The sequence below is a fragment of the Geotrypetes seraphini genome, chromosome 17, assembly GCF_902459505.1.
Source record: "Geotrypetes seraphini chromosome 17, aGeoSer1.1, whole genome shotgun sequence".
NCBI classification, from domain to species: domain Eukaryota; kingdom Metazoa; phylum Chordata; class Amphibia; order Gymnophiona; family Dermophiidae; genus Geotrypetes; species Geotrypetes seraphini.
Genome location: NC_047100.1, coordinates 7,761,418 through 7,789,247, shown reverse-complemented (window position 1 = coordinate 7,789,247; position 27,830 = coordinate 7,761,418). Strand labels below are relative to the sequence as shown.

At 43.0% G+C, this 27,830-nt stretch overlaps 3 protein-coding genes across 10 annotated transcripts in view; 1 reads left to right on the top strand and 2 right to left on the bottom strand.

Annotated features, from left to right (window-relative positions):
• Nucleotides 1-15,287, bottom strand: part of IHO1 (interactor of HORMAD1 1) — a 54,032-nt gene extending 38,745 nt beyond the window's left edge. Inside the window, exon 1 of one of the 5 annotated variants that reach the window (XM_033926791.1) lies at nucleotides 15,182-15,287. In XM_033926791.1, the coding sequence (XP_033782682.1) occupies nucleotides 15,182-15,255 (74 nt within the window). In that variant the 5' untranslated portion in view covers nucleotides 15,256-15,287. The other 4 variants (XM_033926794.1, XM_033926789.1, XM_033926792.1 and 1 more) reach the window with 4 other exon arrangements.
• C17H3orf84 (chromosome 17 C3orf84 homolog) lies at nucleotides 2,074-14,975 on the top strand. 3 transcript variants are annotated; one of them, XM_033926798.1, is made up of 4 exons: nucleotides 2,074-2,281; nucleotides 11,265-11,378; nucleotides 13,379-13,447; nucleotides 14,080-14,975. In XM_033926798.1, exons 2-4 carry the CDS (start codon nucleotides 11,373-11,375, stop codon nucleotides 14,887-14,889), a joined length of 885 nt encoding a protein of 294 aa, XP_033782689.1. In that variant the 5' UTR covers nucleotides 2,074-2,281; nucleotides 11,265-11,372; the 3' UTR covers nucleotides 14,890-14,975. The 3 variants fall into 3 exon arrangements, with proteins under 3 accessions (XP_033782689.1, XP_033782687.1, XP_033782688.1); XM_033926796.1 differs by lacking the exon at nucleotides 2,074-2,281 and adding an exon at nucleotides 5,262-5,415; XM_033926797.1 differs by lacking the exons at nucleotides 2,074-2,281; nucleotides 11,265-11,378 and adding an exon at nucleotides 12,606-12,798.
• A 4,020-nt stretch (nucleotides 15,288-19,307) lies between the features above and the next one.
• KLHDC8B (kelch domain containing 8B) overlaps nucleotides 19,308-27,830 on the bottom strand; it is an 80,932-nt gene continuing 72,409 nt past the window's right edge. For both annotated transcript variants that reach the window (XM_033926127.1, XM_033926126.1), the window contains exon 6: nucleotides 19,308-22,410. In XM_033926127.1, the coding sequence (XP_033782018.1) occupies nucleotides 22,214-22,410 (197 nt within the window). In that variant the 3' untranslated portion in view covers nucleotides 19,308-22,213. The remainder of the gene's footprint in view (nucleotides 22,411-27,830) is intronic.

Here is a 27,830-nt window from a genome sequence, read left to right as displayed (position 1 = left end):
CTACTATTCTCAATTAGTTTCATTTCTGTTTTTCATTAATTTTTTACTATGCACAATAACATAGGGTTATTAATTTAATGGCCATTTACTACACATGAATAAGCTTACTGAAAACATTCTGAATGTAAATGGAGTTGAACAGCATATTTGTTTTAAAAGGTTCCTTCCAGATAAATTTGCTTCATCTAAAACTGTAAATATTTTTTACAGTAAAAGCATCTGATAAAAGAAAACAATTTCACCAATAGGTGATTCTCTTAGCTTCAATCAAAAAAAAAGACCAATGTCATATGAGCAAATTTATAAAATTCCACAATTAAGAGAAGCCACATTATCTTAAAACTGGTATGTTTAAATATGTGGAGGGTCATAATCAAAAGAAACATCTAAGTCCGATTTGGACATAGGGTGCTAATCACCCAAAATTGGCAGCAGTAAAATGTATATTCTTTAAAAGTATGTATAAACTATTTTTTTTTTTTTGAAAATCATCTATTTGTATATCTAGGCGTTTGATCTTCCAGACCACCAGACTTGGCTTCTCTGGTACCACAGGTCTGACTTCTATAGGTCAGTGAGTTGTGAGGAAGGCAGGGGGCTTTCTATCCTCTCAGTCTGAGCTGTGAACTTGGGGCTAGATTCACTAAGGCTATGGATAGGATCGGGGCTGATTCATGAAGCGCCCTCATGGAAATGAGGGCGTTCGGAATCACGCCCCCAACCAAGCGCCCTCCAGCAATCTGGACACATGTGCATGCTATGCCTGGCAGAGAAAGAAAACTTTTTAATTTTTTTACTTTTTTGCCAGCCCGTGGTTTTATCGGGCTCGCACTGCGGGGAAGGCATGGAGAGTTGAGGCAGAAACAGGGTGGCGATCGGGGGAGACAGAGAGCTGGAAAGTCGGGCAGAGAGCAGGAGATGCAGTCGGAAAGACGTGAGCAACTGGTCCCCAGTGGTCGCTTGTTTTGGGATCAGCCAGCCCAGTCAGTGTGCCTCATTTTTTTGCCTTATTTTGCATGCCGTTCCCCCTCATTTGCATGCGCAGATTGGATCGGAGGACGATTGGGACAGAGGTTAGTGAATCGGGTCGCTAAGTAGTCGAGATCCAGCCACCCAACCCTACCACAAGGAAAAGAGGAGGCCTAAAATCCTGCTAGAAATAAAGCTGCTTTTTTTTTTGGGGGGGGGGAGGAGGGTGTTAAGAGCTGGGGCAAGGAAGCTGAGCCCAGCCTCTGGCTCTGGACAGGGCCACGATTCCGCCAAGGAAGCTGCCAAACCCTTCACTTTGCGCGCCTCTTGCCCGCCTCCGCAGCTTTTATCTTCGAACATTTTTTTATTGAAGGAACAAAGTAAAACAATTATGTAAAACAAACAGATATGCATTACCAATAATTTCATAAATTTTAAAAAATTCAAATCCATATATTCCGGTAAATACTATCATTCCTCCAAACATTTTATAAGGCAAATCCTATTCCCCCCCCCCCCTTTCCCTTTTATGTTAGAACCGCAGCTTTTAACCATACTTTCTCCTGGTTAGCTATGTCACTTGTTTATGTATAACAATTTTTATTGAAAGAAACAAATAACACAAAAATACATTCAATACAATAAGAATCACAATAATAATATTTCATAGAAATTTAATTTCCATATGAACTAATTCCATCCCCTGCCCCCCATCTTCCCCTAAATGTTTATTTGATTCCTGTATTATTTGCTTTTGCTTTTACGCTTTTCGGCCTCTTCACCACCAACCCCGGGCGTCGGAGGCGGGAGAAGGGAAGTTCCAGCTATCGTTTCCGGTTACCTGGAGAGGGCGTTATAGCTCGGCCGCCTAGTCCGCTTTTACCACCTAGCCAGCGCCGCGCTGCCGTTTGGGCGGGAAGCGTCGCGGGCGGGAGCTGGCGCGCGGGAGGTTGCTGACGCGCGGCGCGAGGACGGCTCGTGCCGAGCTCTTCGTCCTTCCCAGGAGAACCTCGCGCGCGCGCTCGGCGCCCAAGAGATTCGCCGCCTCGCTCTCGCTGGCACGAGCGCCTCCGCACACTCCTGCTACTCGTTCAGCACCTCCGGAAAGAGATCCCAAACGTTCCAGAGCCCTCGCCTCCCCCCCAAAATATACAGATATAAAAACTTGGTTCTGTCGGCCCAAAATTGTACTGCTTCGGTTTTCACTATCGTGGGGGTATCAAAGTAGCCAGAATTGTAATATCGAACGTGTCATGCTTAAGATTAAAGATTTAGTTAATTCTATAATATAAATTTGACCCTAAATAATCAGGTAATGGGGAAAATAGGGAGAACAAATATCTTTCTGAGATATAAGAGTTGTCACAAGCCCAGTAGCCTCTTTCCAACAGTGGCCAATCCAAGTACCTAGCTAGATCCCAAGTAGTAAAACATCCACACTTCTGAGCAGATTACAAATACTGGAATATAAATATCAACATAAGGCACATTAAGAAAAACTTCCCTCTCTGTCCCAGATGGGCTCACAATCTAAGCCAGTGTTCTTCAACCTTTTGACACCTATGGATCTGCAGAAATAAAATACATTATTTTGTGGACTGGCAGTTGAAGAACACTGGGCTAAGTCAGAGCCCGCCCCCATAATAGTACTAATTGTAACACCATTTTTTCCATCCATTTATCATATAATCTTATTAACAACACATAACGGTTAACCACAAAATTAAAATACACAAAGCATCTGCTTTAGCCTGAGTTCCTCCCAGAAGAAGAGAACTCCCCCCCATTGCACACAAATTATATAGTACCAGCTACCCCCCCCCCCCCCCCCAAAAAAAAAAACAAAACAAAAACTCCCCAATCACTGGCATGCATTACTGGCACCTGGAAATTACACATACAATAGGGTTACCAGACATCCAGGAAAACCCAGACATGTACTCTTTTTAGAGCGGACGGGCTTTTCAAAACCCAGCATTTCTCCAGGTTTGGAAAGCCCCGATTAATTCCGGCCACATATGGAGGGCACCTGAGCATGCACGTCACACACATCTGCACATCTTCCAGACACGACCGGAGCTTGTCACAGAAGAGAGGAGGCTTGCTGGGGGCGGAGCTGGGTGGGGCTGGAGACAGAACCGGCTGGGGTTGGGTGGAACAGGGCAAGGTTATATGTCCAGTGTTTTCCTTTGTAAAATATGGTAACCCTAACACAGGGGTAGGCAATTCCTGTCCTTGAGAGCTGGAGCCAGGTCAGGTTTTCAGGATCTCCACCATGAATATGTATGAGATGGATTTGCATGCACTGCCTCCTTGAGATGCAAATCTATCTCTTGCATAATGGATATCTTGAAAATCTGACCTGGCTCTGGCTCTCAAGGTCCGGAATTGCCTACCCCTGTTCTAACACAAAGTATATTCTCCCGGTACACACACATTATTACTTCACTGTCTAGAACAGTGGTTCCCAACCCTGTCCTGGAGGACCACAAGGCCAATCGGGTTTTCAGGATAGCCCTAATGAATATGCATGGAGCAGATTTGCATGCCTCTCACTTCCATTATATGCAAATCTCTCTCATGCATATTCATTAGGGCTAGCCTGAAAACCCGATTGGCTTAGTGGTCCTCCGGGACAGGATTGGGAACCACTGGTCTAGAAAGCTTCTCCCATAAGAACAAGAAACGCCTTCACCGAATCAGACCATTGGTCCATCCAGTCCGGTGACCCGCACACGCGGAGGCCAAGCCAGGTGTTCCCCGATGAAGACCTGTTTATCCGTATCCAATAAGAACATAAGAAACGCCTTCACCGAATCAGACCATGCTTTCCAAGCAGGCCTCTCCTCTCCTTGACCCCAATTATACTTACCCTGAAACCTATGTTCTATCTCCCTCCCACCTACACACAAATTATACTGTGGTTATCGGACCAGAGTCTCCCCCCCCCCACCACACACACAATAAATTATCATGGTCTAATCTTCAGTACCTCCAAAGCAGATTTTCCCCCATCCCTAATTATACAGAGTTGGTATCCATGCGTACACTTTATGCCCCTCCTTTATATATACTTTAGTCTGCCCCGAACAGTCTTCCTCTCCCAATTGTACTCCTCCAGTCTTCAGTGCCTCCTTAGAAGGCTTCTTCAGCTCCTAATTGCACAGAACTGCAATGCATGTACTTGCATACAGAAATGCATGTACTTGCATACATACTGCACCACTTTGTCCTCCCGCACACTTGTATACTGCCAGAGAAAGCTAGACAGGATCAAGGGGAAGAAATGAGATGTTGAGATAGGAGGAGGGAGTAGGAGCTGAGATAGACAGGTTATGGGTGAAAGGACCGAAGAGTGGGGGATTCATGTTAGAAGGGGTGAGAGGTTGATATTTATGTTTTTTTATTTTTGATATACCATCTTTTGAGCTCTGTGGGTGCTCAGTACCCCTGATATTGAGCAAACTCCTTTACTGTGGCCTGGGAGTGGTCATCTGTTGTGCTTGGCACCCCCAGTTGTTTTGAAATGTTGGCTTGGCACCTTTGGAAGGTAGACTCGGGCAGAGGGAAGAGAAGGAGCTGAAAGTCAGAAATATAGTGAAAGCCTTGTTTGCATTTCTTACCAAAAAGTTTCCCATTTCTGTTGTTGTTTTTTTCCAGAACTTTTCTTGGATTTGTAATACATCAACACTTATTAAGGTGTACCTGCTAATAATTAGGTTCTAATTCTGGATCAGCTTGAATGCATCTTACACATCTGTTAGTAAACTACACCTCCAGAGCATTTTTGTTATCTTCCTCGGCCTTCTTTCATGTTAGCCTCATTAATTACCAAAATAAATTACAGTAATGTCATCTTGGCCTTTTGTATTGCTTCAAAAAAATCTATAAGCAGGGAGTTTATTGCACTGCTAGTTCCAAACCAGTGCTAATTCCTTTTCTAGCTTTATCTTCACAGTCCAAGATAATGCACACACTCTTTTCAGGCATTATTTGTGCTTTTTATGGTCTGGATTTGATGTTTTGAAATTCAGGTTGATAACTTTCTAGGCATGTTTATAAAATACTTAAAAAGGCCAATAACCTTTTTCTCTACATATGGGAAGAAAATCTGTATTAAATAAAGATCTCTAGATCTCAAGGAATTAGCCAGTAAAGGCGTACAGTGGACTGGATGACCTAGGTTTTAATGGAAAATTTCACTTTAAGCCTTGGTCCCTTCTTCCTCCTCCCCCCCCAAACGGGAGCATGAGGAGTTGTAAGTGTAGTAGGGGTCCCCCCCCCCCCTCAGAGCGGTCAGAGCAGCGGCGCACATTTGTCTGCGTGCAAATGTCGGGGCATGATTGTCAGCGCGCCAATGTCCGGCACAGTTTTGACGAGTCACCCTCAGAGACGCCATCATGGAGCTGCCGCCATCTTAGATCTCCCCCCAGGTGTCATCTTTATGTAGGTACAGTAGGTTTAGGAGGGGTTTGGAGAGCTTACCATATAATATAAGCAGGTTATGGTGATATCCTGGGCCTTTTTAAAGTGATGCTCACTGCAGTACCCCCTAGAATGCTCCTCTGCTCTGCTAAAATGTCTCCGTGTGGCCATCTGATGCTGTAACACAGGCTGGAAAGTACTGTTTCTTTCATATCTTTGGGAAGGGGGAGAGGGTCAGTGACCACTGGGGGAGTATGGGGAAGCCATGTCTTAATCCCATCTGGTCAGTTTGGGCATCTTTTTGGCCCTTATTCATTTTTAAAACAGGTCTAGCCCCAAATGTCCAAATCATGCTCTGGATGTTTTATAAAAAGTTTGATTATCACTGCAAAAGTCCAAGTACTAAGCCTGCCCAAATCTCACCCATATAATACACCTCCAACACACCCCACTGAGATTTAGACATACTATAGACAAAAAGCCTAGTAAAATGTCTAGAAAGTCAGTTTTGAAAATGGCAACTTGGTTGTTGTATTGAGAAAAATGTCCAAGTACAACTTTATGCCGTTTTTTTGGACATCTTTCTGTTTTGAAAATGAGCCCCATAGTGAGATAGTAGGAAATCTAAGATATTGAATAGAACCACCCTGGAATGAAACCTTGAGGAATTCCTCTCATGCTTTCCCTTTCTCGGAATGAATTCCCTTTATTACTACTCTTGCCTATCACTAAACTACCGTAATTTTAGTCCTGCCTTCATCCTTGGGGGCTTGTCCTCAGCCTGCTCCATCTCGGAAGTTGGACAGTGTCAGTCTAGGAAGCCATACATTGTATAATCCCCTAGTCAAAGGAAGAAATCAAGTTTGATTGAGTGACTAGAAAATTAGATCAAGGGCATGTGCTAAATGTGATGCACTTGGAATTCAGCAAATGTTTAAAACCACCCTAGATATGACTCTCATAAACAAACCAAGCAGCCTCGGAGTGGATCCCATGGTGGTGGACTATATTAGAAACTGATCTAGAATAGACAACAGAGGGTGGTAGGAAACAGAGTTGCCTTAGACTTTACGATGGATATATATCAGAGTAGGCCATTTTGTATTTTATCCATTGGCTCAATGTGCTGTACTGTTTGTTGTTCCATGTAGGCTGACTTTTGTCTATTGCTAATAAACCTATATTATATACAGCAATTGGGTTGTTGCGAGGTCAGTTTTATGGGAAGGGCAGTAGCCTCCTTCTCACTCCGAGGAAACAAGGGTGTTTAGCTAAATGCTTCAGGGTTCTGTCCTGGGGCTGGTTTTTTAAAAATCAATTTCAATTGGAAAGACCTGTATTCATGTACCCTTCGCCCCTAACCTTTTTTCCCTGCCTCTATCAACCGCCACCCATCCTCAACAAGTGGTCTCTCTCACCCTACCACCCAGTAAACCCAGTGAGGTACCTCCTTTCACTTTGGCGCAACCTTCCATGAAAGGGAACCTTCAGCATTTCCAACCTCTGATACTTATGTTAGGTGATGTGGTCATGTATGGAGAAAGGAGAAAGGAATGGGTTGCATTCAGGTACATTAGTTAGATTGTGAGACCACCGGGACAGATAGGTAAAATGCTTGAAGTACCTGTACGTAAACCACTTTGATTTGGTACACCGAGAGTAGTGCGCTGGACAATTGCGCCCCAACAATTCCGCTACGTCAAATGCACGCACAGACAAGTGCATGCATGAAAATGGAATTGTTGGGGCATAATTGTAAGTATATTGGGGGGGGGGGGGGTTGCGGCAATCTTTTAAAGAGTGTGTCGGCAAAGCTTGCACACACACCCTAAACGAGAAGGTGAGTGAAGGGGGGGGTCCCCCCCACCCTCCCTCAGATCGTAAACGGGAAAGTATAGGGCAGCAGAGGGAGTTGTAAGTGTAGTGGGGGGGGTTCCCACCTGAAAGAGAGCGCCAGTGAATCCCTCCAACCCCCCCCCTTCAGAGCAGAAACGGGAAGTAAAAGGGCGATGTGCATTTGTCCTGTCCTGCATGCTTTTGACGGTTCACCCTTTGATTTTGGTTGTTAAGCTACAAAAAGGTCTCTATCCCCTATCTAATGGTCTCTCCCACTCCATATCCATTTTCCCAGTCTTTTCATGCATATTTTCTCTTGTTCACCCTACTCTGCACTCCATACATGCCTAGACTGTTGCCAGGTACACACACAAAAACGCCAAAACCAGTTGCCGTCTACATATATATAGATATAAAGAAAATCTATAAATTGAATTTTGAAGCTAATGTTTATTGTTGTATTTTTATTCTCTAATATGATATCTAAATGCAAAGAAAAGAAAACGAAAAACCCAGTAACTTCTTCACTTCAACAGAACAAAAGTAGAAAATGGCCAACTTATTCTTCATATGTTAATGAGACCAACTTGATGATAACATAAATCAGTGACATTTGTAGCCACACCCCTTGAGGCTGGTAACTAAGCAACAGCATAAACAGTGCTCTGTCAGCATATCAGAGAATGGAGCGCATAAGATAATGAAGGAAGGGTTTGGAGGATTTTATTCTCTGGTGGGGGTTCTGTGGTGATGTCTGGTGATGTTACAGGAACCTGGGTAAGGATGTCTCCAACCTGCCAGACTTTAGCCTAGAAACATAGACTATGAAGGCAGATACCAGCCATTACACCCCCTCTAATCTGCTTAATTGTCTTCCTTTTGCAGAACTCTAGGTTTTCTTTCCCTTCATTGTGAGGAATTATCTGTGCCCATCCCAGGCTTTCCTGAATTTTGTTACTCAACCACTTCCAGCAATTGGCCATTCCATGCATCTTCTACCCTTTCCATGAAAAATGCCCCACTTTTCTGTCTACCTGCCACATCTGCAGGAAATAACTTATCTCTATTAAACTGGAATAATACTTAACAAGAGAAAACATCCGTGAAATGATTGGGAGCCAGCGGAAACTGTGGAAGAAGTTCCAATATTTTGCTAAAGTCAATATTTTGCTAAATCACCTGTTCCTGGCCAGACACAATGGTCTCTATCCTCATCCTTCTCAATCTGTCTGCTGCCTTTGATACTGTTGATCACCACCTACTCCTCGATACGTTGTTCTTGCTGGGATTCCAGGCTTCTGTTCTCTCCTGGTTTTCTTCCTATCTCTCCCATCGTACTTTCAGTGTATCCTCCTCCGCTGCTGTCCCACTGTCTTTCGGTTTACCTCAAAGCTCTGTCTTGGGCCATCTCCTCCATATATACCTGCTCTCTTAGTACACTGATCTCCTCCCATGATTTTCAATATCACCTCTATGCTGATGACTCCCAGATCTACCTTTCCACACCAGACATCTCTACAAGAATTCAGGCCCAAGGCTCAGCCTGCCTGTCGGACATTGCTGCTTGGATGTCTCATCGCCATCTAAAACTGAATATGGCTAAAACCAAACTTCTTATCTTTCCACTTAAACCCTCCTCACTCCCCTGCCATTCTCTATTTCTGTGGATAACACTGTCCTCCTCCCTCGCAACCTTGGGGTAATCTTTGACTCCTCTCTCTTCTGCTCAGAAACAACAAACCGCTAAAAGCTGGCACTTCTTCCTCTTTAATATTACCAATATCCAACCTCTCCAAGCATTTTACCAAAACCCTTATCCACACTCATCACCTCTCGCTTAGACTACTGCAACATACTTCTCTCAAGTCTTCCACTCAACCATCTCTCTCCCTTCAATTCATTCAAAATGCTGCTTCATGACTCATATTCTACGAGAGCTGCCACGCTCACTTTACCCCTCTTCTCAAGTCACTTTGTTGGCTCCCCATCCATTTCTGAATACAGTTCAAACTCTTCTTACTGACTTACAAGTGCATTCACTCTATAGCCCCTCAATATCTCTCCTCACTTATCTCCCCCCCTTGAACTCCGTTCATCGGGCAAGTCCCTCTTTTCTGTACCCTTCTTCAATGCCAACTCCAAATTGTCCCTTCTTTCTTGCCATGCTCCATCTCTAGCAGTATTCAAATCCAAGCTAAAAGTCCACTTTTTTGAAGCTGATTTCAACTCTTAACTCCCACTCACCGTCAAATACTTTTACCCATCATATCATTCCTTTTATTAGAATCTCCCCAAAAATTAAGTAAAAGGGTGAATCAAAAATTAAAAGTACTTGTTGAATTACGCGATAACCAGAATGGAGCTAGCGAAATGTAACACATAGAAACATAGAAATAGACGGCAGATAAGGGCCACGGCCCATCAAGTCTGCCCACTCCAGTGATCCTCGCTATCTATCTTTGCAGATAGATCCCACATGTCTATCCCATCTGGCCTTAAAATCCGCCACACTGGTGGCCTCAATAACCCGAAGTGGAAGACTATTCCAGCGATCAACCACCCTTTCAGTGAAGAAGAACTTCCTAGTGTCACTGTGCAGTTTCCCGCCCCTGATTTTCCACGAATGCCCCCTTGTTGCCGCGGGACCCTTGAAGAAGAAGATATCTTCTTCCACCTTGATGCGGCCCGTGAGATATTTGAATGTCTCGATCATATGTCCCCTCTCTCGACACTCCTCGAGTGAGTAGAGCTGCAAATTCCCCAACCGCTCCTCGTACTGGAGCTCCCTGAGTCCCGAGACCATCCTGGTGGCCATCCTCTGGACCGACTCCAGTCTCAGCACATCCTTGCGGTAATGCGGCCTCCAGAATTGCACACAGTACTCCAGGTGCGGTCTCACCATGGATCTATACAGTGGCATAATGACTTCAGGTTTACGGCTGATGAAACTCCTGCGTATGCAACCTATGATTTGCCTTGCTTTGGATGAAGCTTTCTCCACTTGGTTTGCCGACTTCATGTCTTCCCTGACAATCACTCCCAAGTCTCTTTCTGCTACAGTTCTTGTCAGGATCTCGCCATTTAGGGTGTAGATCTTGCATGGATTCTGGCTTCCCAGGTGCATGACTTTGCATTTTTTGGCATTGAAACTGAGTTGCCAGGACCTAGACCAGTGCTCCAGCAGAAGTAAGTCTTGCACCATATCGTCTGTCATTGCTTTTTTGTCTGTTGTGCTTTTGCTCACTAAATTGCACAGTTTGGCATCATCGGCAAACAATGTTATTTTACCTCGAAGCCCTTCTGTCAGGTCTCTTATATAGATGTTGAACAAGATCGGGCCCAGGACGGAGCCCTGTGGCACTCCACTTATCACCTCAGACATCTCGGAGGGAGTGCCATTCACCATCACCCTCTGAAGCCTACCTCCAAGCCAGTTCCCAACCCATTTAGTTAAAGTGTCGCCCAAACCTAAAGAACTCATCTTGTTCAGCAACCTGCGGTGTGGCACGCTATCAAATGCTTTGCTGAAATCAAGGTAGACGATGTCCATGGACTCACCAACATCCAGCTTCCTCGTCACCCAGTCAAAGAAGCCGATCAGGTTGGATTGGCACGATCTCCCCTTAGTAAATCCATGTTGGCGGGGATCCCGCAGATTCTCCTCGTCCATGATCCTATCCATTTGGATACATTGCCTGTTGGATAGTTCATCCACAAACAGTGCAGTGCTAGGTCTTTAGTTATGAGGCAGCCACAAGGTCAGAAACATGTATGCTCCATTTCAAGATTGCACCATAGAAGAACAATGTACAGTAGGAAGCTTTCTTTGGGCAGAGGAAGTCAAACCATCGGATATTGACTAAGTATGGGGATGAGCATAGAAGACAGATATTGAGGGGCTGCAGAGTGAATGCACTTGTAAGTCAGTAAGAAGAGTATTCGGAAATGTAAAATGATGTACAATGGTTGAGAGGTAAAGAAGAGATGAAAGTAACATTTTTGTAGCTGACTTTTTCCTCAACGGTTCTTTGCAGCATCCCACTGGTTTCTATGGGGATTTCAGAACCAGAATTAGAAATGATTTCAAGCAGGAATATCGGCATGAGGCCAAGCCACAACCTCCGCGAGTGTTTCTCCAGCGGATGAAGGTGAGTTTTGTGAAAGTGTGATCAAAATTACAGTTTGCCAAAAGCGTGTCATCGTGCCGCATCCACGCATGCTCGGATTTCTTCCAGATGCGGCCCCGAGCTCAGGGAAGGAGAGAATGTTGGTGTAGGGGCAGGGCTGTGGTAGGGTGGGCGTGGCTGGGTGGAATGGGGCGGGGCCACATGTCCTCTTTTTTTAGTACTACAAATATGGTAACCCTATGTTACGTTATATGTGGTCTTATATCTTGCCAATCCTCCAGAGTGGAGTTTGAGGTGGGTTACATTAACATTTATTTGATAGGATAGGCATAAAATATACAGTTAAAATCAGGTTAAATTTCTAATATGGCATCTAACATGTTGGGTTATACATCATAGAGACAGTGTTACAGTGCAGAATTAGGGTCGTACTAAATTCTTGGCCAGGATTTCTGCAATAGTCGTGTTTTCAGGCATTTTTCGAAACACAGCGTACATAGTGGTTGTACAGATCTCCACGGGCAGAAGATTCCAGAGTTTGGTAGTTCAGTGAATTACAGTAAATTGTCTTATATTTTACTCTTATGAGAGATGGGAATGATAGTTTCAAGGGATCAGAATTCAGGTGTTCAACGAATCTACCTATTAGATCACATTTTGCAGATTATTGTTAGGGATGGGCAGCCAGGAAATGTTTATTTTCTGTCATTTCAAGGAATGTTTTCTTTGGGGTTTTCTATTCCAGGCATTTGCTCACCCCCCAAGTTCTGTATATAGCAGCATAAGTTCTACACACAAATCAGTGCACAAATCACTTGTTTAACAAGATCAGTTGGTGTCAATAACTGGCAATAAACACTTCATAACTGATACTAATTAAAAGTTATGTGCACAACTCTGTAGGCGCCTTCTATAAAGTGGTGGTGCGTGTCAGTTCTAGTGAGCGGATCTGAAAAGGCGGTGTGACCGGGGACGAACATGGGCGGATCGTGGGCGTTCCTAAAAGTTAATCACACTGTTACATAATACACCTGATCCGCACACAACTTTGGCGCTGGTCTTTAGGCCTGGTTTTCCTTAGCCTAAAAGTTAATGACACGCACTGAGTTAATGACACGCACTGGCGCTAAGAGTGATTCTCTAAGGTACGCATGCTTTTTATAGAATCAAACTAAGCGCCGTTCTAGTCAGCACTGATTTTATCAGCACTATATGTAGAATCAGGCCCCTAGGGAGCTATGTCATTGAAAGGGCTTCGTCTTTGCAAAGGGGGGTAGGGTTGCACCATTTGAAGAGTGAACACATATGTAACGGTTCACAGATGTATACACTATTATTGCCAAACAAAACTAACACAAAATTGTGATTTTTCTGTTCCTTTTTGTTTAACGACATGCGAGGGAATGTCATTGATGTTCGTCATGTCCCTGCAAACATCAGGGTAAGCCAAAGAAGGAGTGGAGAAGGGACTGAACACATCAACCCATCCTTAATTATTTTTAGAATTCCATTTCTGATAGTAACCTAACTTAAAATAATAATAATAATAATAACAGCTTATATACCGCAATACCGTGAAGTTCTATGCGGTTTACAAAGATTAAGCAAAGGTACAAATTGATTGACTTTAAGAGGGGAGGAAGAAAGAGGGTTAATAGGACAGGAAATCCATTTTTGAGGAGAGAGTGATCAATAGAACAAGTTAATTGCTATAGAGGGGAGAGAGAAGAGAGGATCAGTTGTCTAGATACTTTAGGAACAGGTGTGTTTTCAGACATTTCCTAAATTCCTCATAAGTAGTGGGCGAAAGCAATTGTTCTAGGTCTTTACCCCATGATGCTGCTTGGTGCGAGAGAAGATGTTCATGGTGTTTTTTCAGTAAACCCCTGCGGTTGGAGTGGTAGCTGCTAAAGCATCTTGTTTCCAGGTGTTGATGAAGATTATGTCAGTCCTTTAATGCTGAGAAAATGAAGTCACATGCAAATCACTTTATCATTGCCTTCTCTTACATTGTTTTAAAGGAAACGCCAATGAAACATGTATTCACGAGGCATGATAATCGTTTTATGTTTCCCACCGTTTCTGCACCTGTAAGTTGAAACATGCTTGCTGTTTCGTAGAAATTAAAATTGCTCTGTTCATTTTAGAAAATTAAGCTACACATCCTCTCATTAGTGCAAACACTCTGTATAATCAAATAACCATGAGGGGGTGAGTTTACTTGAGAGGACAAGACAGAAGCGAGGAAAGGTTTAAAGTTAATCTTCTCAGTGCTTTTTTTATGCAGATCTCTTCATCATTTTAATTGTTAATATAATTGTCTACCTCATCTTCATTTCATAAACGCAAAGGCAGCTCCATTTCTACACAGAGAAATGATTTGATTACAGCGTCGTGCCCACTGGGGTTATGAATTTATTTGCATATTTTTTTGCATACAGAATCTAAATGCCTGCTGACTAGATATTAAATCATCTCTGCTTTAAGGTGGGCATCTGCTATGCTGGAATGAATATATATATATATTTTAATATAGGATCCGATATTTGATTTTTGTTGAACAATATATTGGGCACATTTTTGGGTGTAGCAACTGTGACCGTGGGCTACTTGCTATAGGAATTGAAGAAGTTACCATATGGGAAGTTCAAATAGGTATTAAGTTATTTGCAAACAGTCAAGAACAAAGGATGTTATTAAAATAAGATTATACTTTTTCAAGGGTTTAGGAAAGCGAAGATTTCCCAAGAGAAGTTCAGAGAATTTGTTTGACTGGATCCCTATTCAAGATGAATTAAGGCAGTCGAGGCCTCTTGTCAGTACCTATCGCATAGACTTCTTGAAACAGGAGGAAGTTGCTAGGGACCCCATCAGTAACCTACGGATTCCACAGCTGTTGGTTCCCCGTATCCCTCAACTGTCTTTACCACATTGTACAGCAAGTACAACCTATCGGTACAGTTATAAAAATGTCCTTCCTGAAGAGCGTCCACAGAAATTCCTGGCAGTCAAACAGGTCCCTGTCCCCAGAGATGTCAGCTCCACCAGTAGCAGTGAATGTTCAAAATCATCTTTGCCAGAGCTTCAAAAATCATGGAAGGATGTCGATGCTACCGACAACATCAAAAGTCCCAAATCATCTTCGTCTGACCTTCGAAAAGCTTGTGATACACTACCGGAGACCAACTCTACCAACGGCTGCAAAAGCCTCAAATCACCTCTGACTGAAGTTCAGAGGGTTTTGAAGACACTGTGCAAAGATGTCAGCTCTACCAGCAGTAGCTGCAAATACTCGAAACCACCTCCCATTGAACTTCCAGAGGTTTTGACGCCACTGTGCGAAAATGTCAGTTCTTCCAGCAGCAGCTCTAGCACTTGCAGAAGTTCAAAGCCATCTCTGACTGAGCTTCCCAAGCCATCTCTGACTGAATTTCCAAAGCCATCTCTGACTGAATTTCCAAAGCCTTGGAAAGTGGCACTTGAACACGTGACAGTCTCAGATTGTCTCTTTTGGCCTGAATCTGTTTTATAGACAATTGTCTAGTAATCGGAAAATATTAGTTGTGCCTTCCTGAAGAGACGTAAAACATAGCGTTGCAATTTATATGTTAAAACTGTTCTGCCTTTCTCTTTTTTTTTTTTGTACAAAGAGTGTCCACAACTGAATATTGTATGTGTGTGTGGGGGTGTATGTTTTTGTTAAGTGTATTTATATACTTACAATTTGGCATCAAGCTATGATGTAAAATTACTTATAAATATATTATGGATTCTGTATAAACATATTGACTGTTCTAGAGGAGAAAAATTATAGGCTGGCTCACAAAATCTGTGCTGCTTTAAGGCCCTTTGTAAAGATAAGTGGCTCATGGGCTGGGCGTCTCCATGCTGCTAACATTTTCAAGCGGCTGATTTATAAATGATTTTTCCTATGGACACAGAATGAGAAAATAATTATTTACAAAAAAAATCAATTACAAATTTTAGATTTTGCTCCTAGCCTATATAAGGGCTGGATCAATTTTCCCAGGAGAGGGCAAAAAGCCTATAGGTTGATTTCCTTGCACAGTTTATAACAGTGGTCTCAAACTCGCGGCCCAGGGAACCACCTGCAGCCCGCCAGATACTATTTTGAGGCCCTCGGTATGTTTATCATAATCATAAAAGTAAAATAAAACAGTTTCTTGATCATATGTCTCTATAAATTACAATATTATTATTAAGACTTAGCTAAAAAGAAAGATTTATAAACTCTAAAGAGTTTTACCTCATGCAAAATTATCATTTCTTTAATAAGACATTAACTATTTTTTCTGAGGCCCTCTAAGTACCTACAAATCCCAAATGTGGCTCTGTAAAGGGTTTGAGTTTGAGACCACTGGTTTATAACATAGCATATGGAAAAATAATCGCACAGACAGAAAAATCACACAAACCAAACCTTCTGCAGAAAGCTCTGTAAAACCTGTACGCTTCCTAAATATAGGATTTAAATTTCAAAACTTAGAGAGCATTTTTTTTTTTTTTGCATAAGGTTTTGTTTGCCTGTATAATAATATTTGCACATTTTTTTCTTTCCTGATAGCGGTGCTGATTTGGTAAATGCGCCAAAGCCCATTCAATTCATATGAGCTTCGGTACATGTACCACGGCAGCATCGCTACTGCAGCTTTGAAAAGGGGTTTAAGTTCATAGGCAAACGATGCACTGATTTCCAAATTATATAAGGAAATTGACCTGTGGGCATGATACTTTTTTTAAAAATATGTTTTTTTGACTAAAACTTAAATCTAGCTTCATGGGCTGTCATCCCAAATTATTTTGCCCTCTGATGGTTAAATATTTAAAAAAAATCAAAATAGCAATTGTCTTAATAACAGATCATCTGAATTAGTAATAGGCGGTCAAATCCATTTCATGGGTAAATAGTCAGTCAATGAGTAGAGGAGTGGCCTAGTGGTTAGAGCAATTGCCTCGGCACCCAGAGGTTGTGAGTTTGACTCCCACTGCAGCTCCTTGTGACTTGGGGCAAGTCACTTAACACTTCATTGCCCTACGTACAAAAGAAGTACCTGTCTAGAATATGTAAACCGCTTTGATTGCAACCACACAGAAAAAGTGGTACATCAAGACCTTTACAATCAAGCTATTGTGACATCACTAATGAGGTTGACTCTTACTGGTGGAACAAGGCATTATGACATCACAATCTCAGCTCTGGTTACTGAAACTCTTCACACTAAGGGGGGGAGTTAGCAACATAAGCCATGAGGAGTGGCCCAGTGGTTAGAGCGGCTTCTGTCTAAAACCATTTTGATTGTAAGCACCACCGTCTATATTCCCTGATACTCAGTGTTGGGTCATGTCCAAGTAATGGCACTGATTATCTGGGTATGTATGGCTGGGTATCTGTTATGCGGTTAGAGCCCCTTTTACAAAGCAGCGTGAGTCGCTAATGGGGCTTAAAATGGCATACCATGAGATCCTGTGGTAAGTGCCAAACGTGCGTGCACTAGCTGCGTGTTAAAAAAAATTTTTGTTTTTTTCTGAGGGAGACCTGGTTGAGGGCAGAGAGTGGTAATTCCTGTGCTAATCAGTTGACGCAGCTACATTACCATGCGTTAAGTACATAGCGTCAGGAATAGCGCCATGAGCCTTAACTGCCTACAGAATGTGTTTCTTTTTAATGGCCGTGCTCTCGTGGTATCATTAGCACATGGCCATTAATACAAAAAAAATAGAAAAGGCCATTTTTACAGCTGCAGTGTGCGGTCATTTTTACAGCTTTAGTGTGCGGTAAAAACCGGCACAAGGGCGCAGAAAAGCCAGTATTTGCCATTATTAAAAAGACCCCTATGTGTTATATATCAGTGTATTCAGTGCTAGCACAGCCTTTTTGCCATCCTAAATTAACTGGGTATCTGTCTTGGAACTACTGCTAAATACTGAATATCGGCAGCGCCCAGATAACTTGTGGCTCTTCTGCCCATGGACTACTCCGGCACTAACCAGCAAGTGCTGTGGTGGTCAGAGTCGATATTCAGCAACAGGAAAGATTGGCCTAGTGATTAGAGCTACCGCCTTGGCAACCTGAGGTCGTGAGTTCAAGCCACCTAATCATCCGTTGGCCCAGGAACGTTAGATAGACTGCGAGCTCACCGTGACAGATAAGGAAAAAATGCTTAAGACAACCTCCGTTGATGAGAGGCTCCTGAGAAAATTAAAGAGTCGTAGCATAGGAAGCACTTTGTCAAAAGCTTTCTGAAAACCTAGGTACAGTACATCAACCAGCTCACCTTTATCCACATGTTTATTCATACCTTCAAAGAAGTAAAGCAAATTGGTGAGGCAAGATCTCACCCGACTGAATCCATGCTGACTCTGTCCCATTAAATCATGTTTGTCTATATGTTCCACTATTTTTCTTGATGCTCCTGTTGTGTGTAATTGGTATATAAATACACTTCTCCCTCCGTATTCGCTGTGATAAGGGATTAACAGAACCGCAAAAATACAGAAAAACCGTGAATAACTTTTTCATATGTTAGTCGCTGTTTTCTATTAAAAACCATCGTGAATATAGTGAAACCGCGAATAACATGGTGGGAGACCTGGACTGTTCCAGAAGGAGAGGCAAAACATGGTGCAGAAAGTGCCGGGAATCAGCGATTTTCTCTGTAAACGCTTGGAATCAGCGATTTCTCTATGCAAGCTTACGTAATTTGGGGGGAGGAGCCAGCAAGCTAAAAACCGTGAATAATCGAAACCACAAATACAGAGGGAGAAGTGTATCCATTCTTGGATGTATCTAACAACAGGCTCTATGTCAGCAGATCTTCTTTTAAAATACTAGCAGAACCTGTCTTGTCTCATCCTGGACATTTCAATTCTGATTTGTACGTCCTTTCTAAAATGCCACTAAATACAAGTTTCTCTGTCTATAACAAAATAAGTTGGTAATTTTTTTCTGGTAATATATCTGGGATACCGGGTATAAAAAAAATTTGGAGAATGCATCGCCTAACAAGCAAAGGTTTCCTTTAAACCTGCCCACAACACACTGCCCTGCCTGCTTAGATTGCCAGAAGGAAGGCAGGAGAGAAGCCCGATACTACAGGGGAGCACGAGGCGGTCCGCCCCTCAAAAATAAAATCACCACAATCAGATCTACATTCAACAATTCCCAAAATATCACTTATTGCATTTCTTCTGTTTCTACTGTAAACCGCTTAGAACCTCACGGTACAGCGGTATATAAGAAATAAAATTATTATTATTATTACATCTCTGCTTCTCCAGTGCCAGAATAAAGTTTGGGGTCTTTCACCCAGAGAATGCAGTTTGTGGGTTTTTATAACACATCAGTACAATCATAGTACATATTCCCTCAGATTTTATCAACTTGTGCACCCAAATTGATGCCTAGCGTGCAAATTTAGACACACAAGTTATAGAAAAAGGGCACTTGTGTGCACAACTTAATTTAATAATTGACCATTAATTAGAGTTAACAGCCCATTATTGGCTTAAATTGATGTTAATTGGTGCTCATTGGCAGCCTTTAGCATTTGCTCAGATATTATAAAAGACACCTAAAGTTAGGCACCTAACTTATCATGCCCCTCCCCCTTACAAAACCATCGTGTGGTTTTTAGTGCCGGCCGCGGTGGTAACAGCTCTGACGCTCACAGAATTCCTATGAGCGTCAAAGCTGATACCGCTTTGGCCGGCTCTAAAAACCACGCTAAGGTTTTGTAAAATTTATTTATTTATTCCATTTTCTATACTGTTCTCCCAACGGTTTACATGAATTTATTCAGGTACTGAAGCATTTTCTCCTGTCTGTCCGGGTGGTCTCACAATCTATCTAATGTACCTGGGGCCATTAAGTGACTTGCCCAGGGTCACAAGGAGCAGCATGGGTTTGAACCCACAACCTCAGGGGGCTGAGGCTGTAGCTTTAACCACTGCGCCACACTCTCCCCTGGGGGTGTTAATCATATAAAAAGCAAATGGGCACCGATAACAAGCAATTAGCACCTCGTAATTGGCTTAAATTAAAATTAATTGGATGGTAGGCACTTAACTCGGCAGGTACCTAGCCCAAGGTGCCTACCAGAAAGTAGGTGTGATTAGGTGGCAGATCATGGGCGTTTGGCATGTAGGCACCTGTTTTGGACTTAGGCACTGGTAAAAACCCTGGCATAAATAGGATACACCTAAGGTTAGGGCGCTTCCTAGTGCTTAAATGCACTTAGGCATTGCTAGGCACAATTCTATAAACGATGCCTAACTTACATGCACTAAGTACCGCATTCTTTAGATGCCGTTTATAGAATTGGGTCTACAGTTATGTGAGGAGATGCTCCAACCCTTGTGGGAAGGAATTTTAAATACAGCAGTAGACATTCAAAAATTCAAAACGTTACAGGATACTTTTACCTGTACAAGTTGACTCTGAGGGTGGCGAGGATTTTTTATGTCACATAAGCTGTTTGGAAATTGTGGAATGATCGTGTGTCAGTATTAGTGCTGCCCGATTCACGATTTGGGTGAATCGATTCGAATCGAAATTATTTTCCTGAATCGGGCAGCACTAGTCAGTATCTGATGTTCTCCCTTGGTAGTGTCCACAAAGGTTGACCAGACAGCTTTATGGAAAGGGGAACAGGCTTGGATTTTCCCTTTGATATGGATGAAGATACAGGCTTATTTTTCATGAAGAAATGTTTTGTTTTTTTAAATCTCATATCCACATTTTATGCCAACAAAGTAAATCAAAGCAAATTACAAATTAAGAACATATTGTAATTACTAGAAAATATATATAACAGTCATTTACAAATAATACTAAAACCCTCAATAAAAATAACTCACCTACTCCCAAAACTTATCCTTTTCCTTCCTTAACGTTCAAATGATAAAAGCAGAGGGGGTGAGGGCTGCTTCTTGTGACCCTGGGCAAGCCACTTAATCCTCCTTTGCCCTGTATATCTGTAAACCACTTTGAGTGTGGCTGTGTAACTACAAAAAGGCAGTACACAAGTCCTGATCCATTCCCCCCTCCACCTTACTATTGATGTTTCAAGATCATCATCAATATGTCACAATTCTAAAGACTGTTGTGCCCCTATTGGAAAAGCCCTGGTTCTTGTGCTGGTTAAGTGCACTTCATACAATTAGGGAGTGATCTGTTGACATTCTTTCTCAAGCAAAAGTCTCTTGAAAGATATTTACATATATGCCCTTAAATAAAATCCTACTGCCAACCAAATGCCAGAGCAATTCCACTAATAACAGTGATATGGGGAGGGGGGAGAAGTTTCCTAGCATGATTTCCTGACTACTGCTCTGTCATGTTCTGAACCCTCTGTGATTATTGCCCTCTTGGGAAGACCCAGAGAAAAGGCATTACAGTAATCAAGATGACAAATTACGAGGACATGCATGATTATTTTCAAATGCGCCAATGTCAGAAAAGGCCCAAGGGTATGTGACACTCTAGGTGAATCTTCAGTCGAGCGCCCTGCCCTTCAGAAATGGGGCAGATGAAAAGACTGAGCAGCTGTGAAACCTGGCACACGGGTTGGTATCACACACTATCTGTCATGATTGCTGATAGGGTGGCTACACTTACCACTACATTAAGAGTCCAGTAGCAATGCCGTGGACTCAGTGCCAAAGGTTCTTACCACCAACCACCCCACCTCACTAATTTGATCCTAAACCTCCTTAGCAGATCCCTCCCATCCCTTGAATCTGATCCCCATGATAAACCCTTCCCTCAAATCAAAGCACTGCCCACAAGTATCCAAGAAAATCTACCCCCTACTTCTAGCTCTCCTAGCCCCCCATCACCTTTGGTACTTACCCAGAAGTGGTCCCTTGTGGTCCAGTGTAGACACAGTCCCCTTCCCCTGCTGCCCTATCCTACTCTGAGCAGCAAAATGGCTGCCATGACCCCAAACAGTAGGCTCAAAGGTGGCATAAGGAGAATCCATACCTTCTAGTTAGATAGCCTATATATTCCGATATCCTGATTGTTCAGAGGTGAATAAGTTGGCTTATTTAGTAACCAAACTAATCATAACTGAATTGAAAGAAACTCCTGTTTTCCTGAGCAAGAGCAATAATCAAGATATATATTCACATCTTCTATCAAATAAGTGAAGCAAATGAGGAAAGTATGAAAAAAAAAAAAAGATTGAAAATAGATGCTCTACATAGGGCTTTCAGGGACTGAAATACTGAACGTTTTTGAACAGGAAAAAACTAATCAGCACAGCTTTGACTGGGCTAGTTCCATTAACTACAATAGGAAAGTTCTGTTCTTCATCTGTCTTATCCTCAGGAGCAGGACTTGGTGCTATGTTCAAAGTCATTTGCAAACCCGTCTTCTGTTAAATGGTGCTTGCCTTTGGGGCTCTGTCCCCTACAATGACAGTGCTGTCGGCTTTATTTCACTCTCCTATGCATACGTATACTACAGAGTTTTTTTTATCCTTCTCTATTAGAGGCCTTGAGTCTAAGAAGTGCTAAGCTATAGCTCTATACGTCCCTTTTTATGGCTGTGGCCTCTCATACTAAGAGGACTTCAGGCTATTAAAGGGTCCTGGACTATAAAGAACTATTTCTAGACTGCAAAGTTCTGCGCTCCTCCATTAACGTTCCTTAGTCTGTGGAAATCGGTCCCTTTGTGCTAGACATACTTAGGATGAAATGTTCCATCCTGTCACTCCAAAGCTCTACACTAGCTCTGTCTTACTGCAGTCCTCAGGCACTTATTTGCCCCATTCCACTGGTGAGATTTTCCTTTTCCCCCCCTTCTGAGCAAGGTTGGTGTTTGTTTTCTGTCTTCAAACTCCATCTCGAAGACACAGAGCCTCTACAGCGCTGCTGGGGCCATGTGCCACTCCTCCAATGACGAAGAGCATGTTAGGCGTCTGTAGACTGGAGCAGGAACAGCGACCCGTTGGCATGGAGGGCAGAAATTCCCACTTTTTCTTCGGCAGGTTGAAGCCTTCGACAGATCCCAGAGGGGAAGGCTGGTTCCCTAGACAAGGGAAGAAGCAAATCCGTTTAGGTATTTCCGCAACCATGATGATTCTCGGATCATCCTACTAACGTTTTATAGGAATTGGGCAGCCAAAACATTTCTTTCCATGTCATTTGCAGAAATTTTGTTTATTCATTAACAATTGCTGATAATAGTGCACAGTTTATGGAAATTTTAAAAATTTCTCTACCGTTTTTATCTAAAACGGTTTACAAGGAGTTACATACATAAAATGTTAAAAATCTATACAAAATAAGAAGATAAAACAGACATGCGCTACATGGAAAGAAGGTGCACTATTTGCACATGCACAAAGATTTGCTCATAAGTGGCGGTTCCCCTGTCGAGAGAGAGTTCACCCTCTTTCCACCCTGTTGACACTCTTTCCAAAGAGAGTGTACCATTATTGTCGAACGACATAAAACGAAATGTGTTTTTTTTCTGCTTACATTCATTTGATAATACGAGATGTACATAAAAATCAGGGGAACAACCAAACCACAAGCAAATATGCCAAAAGTGAAAAGAATGGAATTGTCCAAAGATGAATGATGTGCATAAAAATAGTGTCCACAAACTTATCTGTGCATATATTATGCACGTGAGACGCCAAGATTTGTTTTTAAGATCTGAGGAGACTTCATATCAGATTTTTCCAGATCTTATTGGAATATTAATAGCGTCTACGTTTCACGCAGCATTTAATTTTTTCTGTGATTCTCAAGACTCCTGAGGCAGGCCTGTTGGCCGAAACATGTACGTGTCGAGTCATTGAATCATTGATTGGACTATGCCGATATTTGAAGAATAAAGATTTGCATATTCACAGATAAATTTGTGGACACTATTTTTATGCACATCATTCATCTTTGGACAATTCCATTCTTTTCACTTTTGGCATAATACGAGATGTGCCATTGGCATTTCAGCCCAGATTCTATAAATGACCCCTAGAGTTAGGCGCCTAACTTAATTATTGAAAAATCTTAACTGGCACTGATAATTGACAATTAACAACTTGTAATTGACATGAATTGCACTTAATTGCATGGCAGGCATCTAACTTGGTAGGTGCCTACCACTTCGAGGCATGGCTAGGGGGCGGATTGTGGGCGTGTTTTACATGTAGGCACCTGTTTTGGACTTAGGCGTATTCATTTAGGCCGAGAAAACCCCGGCATAGATATGGAGTGCCTAAGTTAGGATGCCTAGCGATGCTTAAGCCCACTTTAGGCATAACGAGGCACGATTCTATAAAGTGCACCTTTATAGAATTGCGCCTAGGCACCACATTACTCGGAGCCTAAGTTTTAGACGCCATTTCAAGAATCGGGCGCTTCCTATGCTTTTGCAAACAACTTCCTACACCTAATGTTTTATGACCACTTGGGCAAAAAGTGCAGTCAAATGTCACCCGAAACAAAGACAGTGTTGATGGTCAGCTGCTATTTATGAGATACTACCTCAGATGGTGGGGCCCATAATCAAAAAACTATCTATGTCAAGCGATATAGCTAGTTAGCTGCTAGCCATTAACTGTGGATATTCAGCGGGAGATAACTGAATACTACTATTATTTCTATAGCGCTACCAGACATACATAGCGCTGTACAGAGTCACAAAGAAGACAGTCCCTGCTCAAAAGAGCTTACAATCTAAACAGACAAGACAGATAAACAGGATGTCATAGATACAGTTAAGGGGAACGGTTAATCTGCTGGCTGGGTTGGAGGGCAGTAGGGGAGTAGGGTTATGGATTGAAGGCTATTTTAAAAAAGGTGGGTTTTCAGTCTGCTTTTAAACAAGGTTATATAGCCAGTTATGTTAATCCGCTATAATAAAACCCTTAGCGTGCATGAGCAGTTGAAACTTCGTGCGGCCGTGATCCCTGATCTGTGGCTCCGTGTTGCTGCATGCGCAGTAGGAGCCTTCAGCGGTTTCCCTAGCAACATTCTTGCCCCGATCTCCAACGCTGGCTGACTTCTGACGACATCTCTCCTTCTCACTCCTGGACCAGCAGCGGCGGCAGCCACGGAGCATTTGCTAGGCCGGCCCACTTCGATAATGCGAAGCGGACCAGCCTTGCAAAAGCCCTGAGGCTGCCGGCCTAGCGGATGCTGGACAGTGAGCAGGTAAGGGAGAAGGGGTACTACTGGACAGGGGGAGGTAAAAGGAACGGAGAAGGGCTACTGCTGGACAGGGGGAGCAGGGAAGGGGTGCTGCTGGACATGGGGGAGGTAAAAGTAAGGGAGAAGGGAAAACAGACAGGGGGCAGAGAGAGAGAGAAAGAAAGAAAGAAAAAAAGACAGACAGACAGGGGGCAGAAAGAAAGAAAGAAATGCCTAAGTCTACACATCTATTCTAGCACCCGTTAATGTAACGGGCTAAAAAGCTAGTATTCTATAAAGGATGTAGGATCTATGTGGGCACCCTGTTACTGAATTGCCCTCGCGTGCAGAAAGCTCTTTCTCTCAGCACACTGGAATGACCTTGGTTCTCAGTCACACTACACCCCCATTTCTGGCTAACTAAGGGTTTGCTTGTATTCACTCGGTTTATTTCCAACAACACAGTGAATTAAATGGCCTGCGTTGCTATGGAAACTTCCCTGGGCAAAAAGCTTATTAAAGCTTATAATTCCCTAAAACCTTTTCGTTCATGTTTTCTTCTGCAAAATAGTCAATGAATGAGACTGTATTACATAGCGTGACCTCGCGGCCATATCATTTTGTGTCTGTTCCAGGCAATGAATACTTCATGCGGTTGGCGACCGTTAGGCTTTCATCTCTCTTCCTTTGTGAAGGTTTTACAAAGGCAGCATTTTGTTTATTGCTGTTTTTCTTTCTCTGTAAATTTCCACCTGCAGTTATACCCAGGTAACTGCCTCCTCTTCCTTCTCTTCTTTCTGACTGGCACAAAATTTACAGGCTGTTCACTTTTCTTCATACATACCATATATACTCAAATATAAGTTGATCCGAGTATAAGATGAGGTACCCTTTTCCCCCCCAAAAAGGAGAAAAAAAGGTTGACTTGAATATAAGACAGGGAAGTTAATATTCATGTGCCCTGCCCCCTCCCTCACTCCTTCCCCTGCCAGGCTCTGCACCCAGCTCCCTCACTCCCTGCCAGACTCCACCTCCTTACCCTGTACCCCCCTCTCTCCCGATGTCCTGCAGGTGACCTGGTGGACTGGGATAGGAGGGATCCCTCCAGTCCCCTGTCCCAGCTGATTCTGACAATTTTTTTTACCTCCCTCCCACCTTCTCCCACATATCTTTTTGAATCCCTGGTGATTCAGCGGTGTACCAGGCAGGAGTGAGCTTTTTGCGTTTCTGCCCCACACTGATACCCCTCCCTGAATGGCTGCCGCGAGTTCTCACGAGTCCTGTGGCAGCCATTCAGCGAGTAGTTCAGCGCTGGGTAGGAGCTCATGCATGATATGCCACTGGGCCATGAGAACTCCAGTTTGCCATTCAGGGAGGGGTTCAGCGGCGGGCAGGAGCGCAAAAAGCTCACTCCTGCCCGGTACAACGGGATTTAAAAAGGTATGTGGGGGGAGGCAGGAGTGAGGTTAAAAAATTGTCAGAGTCGGCCAGGACAGGAGCCAGGAGAGATCCCTCCTCTCCCGGACCACCCTACCAGGTCATATGGCAGGCCCAATGGAGGTCTGTAACAAGTCTGGGGGAGGCGGCAGGTGGGCACTGACTCAAATATAAGCTGAGCCATTTTTTGGGGGGGCACATAAATCTCAGCTTATATTCGAGTATATATGGTAGTTCAGTTCTTTGGGGCCTTGGCTCACAGGGGGACAGATGAGTCATTGCAGAGTTCCTGATCACAAGTAGAAGTCTAAGAATGCACCAAATCCAAGAACTGATTGTGCACTGAGATTCAGTATCCAGTTTCCCAGCACATATTTTATTTCTATTCCTGATGCACCAAAGAATTGTCATGCAAAAAAAAAAATGTGCAAACAGAAAACTGTGTGCCAAAGCTATGGTAATGCGCATACAATTGCATACATGGGGCTTCGTGCAAAAATCTTAGTTTATTCACAGCACTTTAGCAAAGATTGATCCCTGACAGTAAAGGGATCAATTCTCATTCAGTATTAAATATCAAATGGACTCTGATCTAGTCAATGATAGCTGTCACTGAAGGACCAGCCACTGTTGAGATGCAACTAATGTAGCAACAGATATAAGCCTCTGCTTCTCTTATGGGTTTTAGTACACCATTCTAGAGGACTGGCAGGTGGGGAATTTGCCCTACATTTATTTTAATATATTGGGGTTTGGGAAGAGAGTCCACTTCCTGCTCACCTAGTACAGGTAGGGTGAGCAAGTAGAATCATCACAGTTAAACCATGTTGGCACTTGAAACTGAGAAATAAATTACATAAAGGCTAGCATAAGAACATAAGAATTGCCGCTGCTGAGTCAGACCAGTGGTCCATCGTGCCCAGCAGTCCACTCACACGGCGGCCCATAGGTCGAAGACCGGCGTCTTAACTGAGACTAGCCTTACCTGCGTACGTTCCGGTTCAGCAGGAACTTGTCTTTGTGTTGAATCCCTGGAGGGTGTTTTCCCCTATAACAGCCTCCGGAAGAGCGTTCCAGATTTCTACCACTTTCTGGGTGAAGAACTTCCTTACGTTTGTACGGAATCTATCCCCTTTCAACTTTAGAGAGTGCCCTCTTCGTTCTCTCCGCCTTGGAGAGGGTGAACAACCTGTGTTTCTCTACTAAGTCTATTCCCTTCACTGCATCTCAAACCAAGAGTTAAATCTCTAGCATTAAGCCTTCAGGGCTTGGACACATTTATTTCTCTGTATTGAAGAGTAATAGCTAATGCTTTAATTAACTGAAAATGGAAATGGTAACGTGTGCACAAAAAGCCTTCCTGCATTGCGCATTGAACGGCACAAAATTTTGCACACAGCCTTTGATAGGCTGTTTCTAATGTCCTCTATTCCTTACCATAATATTGTCATAATATTGATAGTCATTCAGTGAATAATGGCGGGAAATAGTAGAAACAAATGCTAGTGACCACAGATTTATTTAATTTTCTATACCATTCTTCCCATGGAGCTCAGAACAGTTTACATGAATTTATTCAGGTACTCAAGCATTTTCCCCTGTCTGTCCTGGCAGGCTCACAATCTATCTAACGTACCTGGGACATTGGGGGGATTAAGTGACTTGCCCAGGGTCACAAGGAGCAGCGGGGGTTTAAACCCACAATCTGAGGGTGCTGAGGCTGTAGCTTTAACCACTGCGCCACACTCTCCCCCTAATAATTTTTAATACTGAGATGAACTTCAAACAAACACAGGTGCATTTGTTCATGTATCACAGTCATTCTAGGGGAAATTCCATATCTCCATTTGGGCGACCTGAGGGGGAACAGTA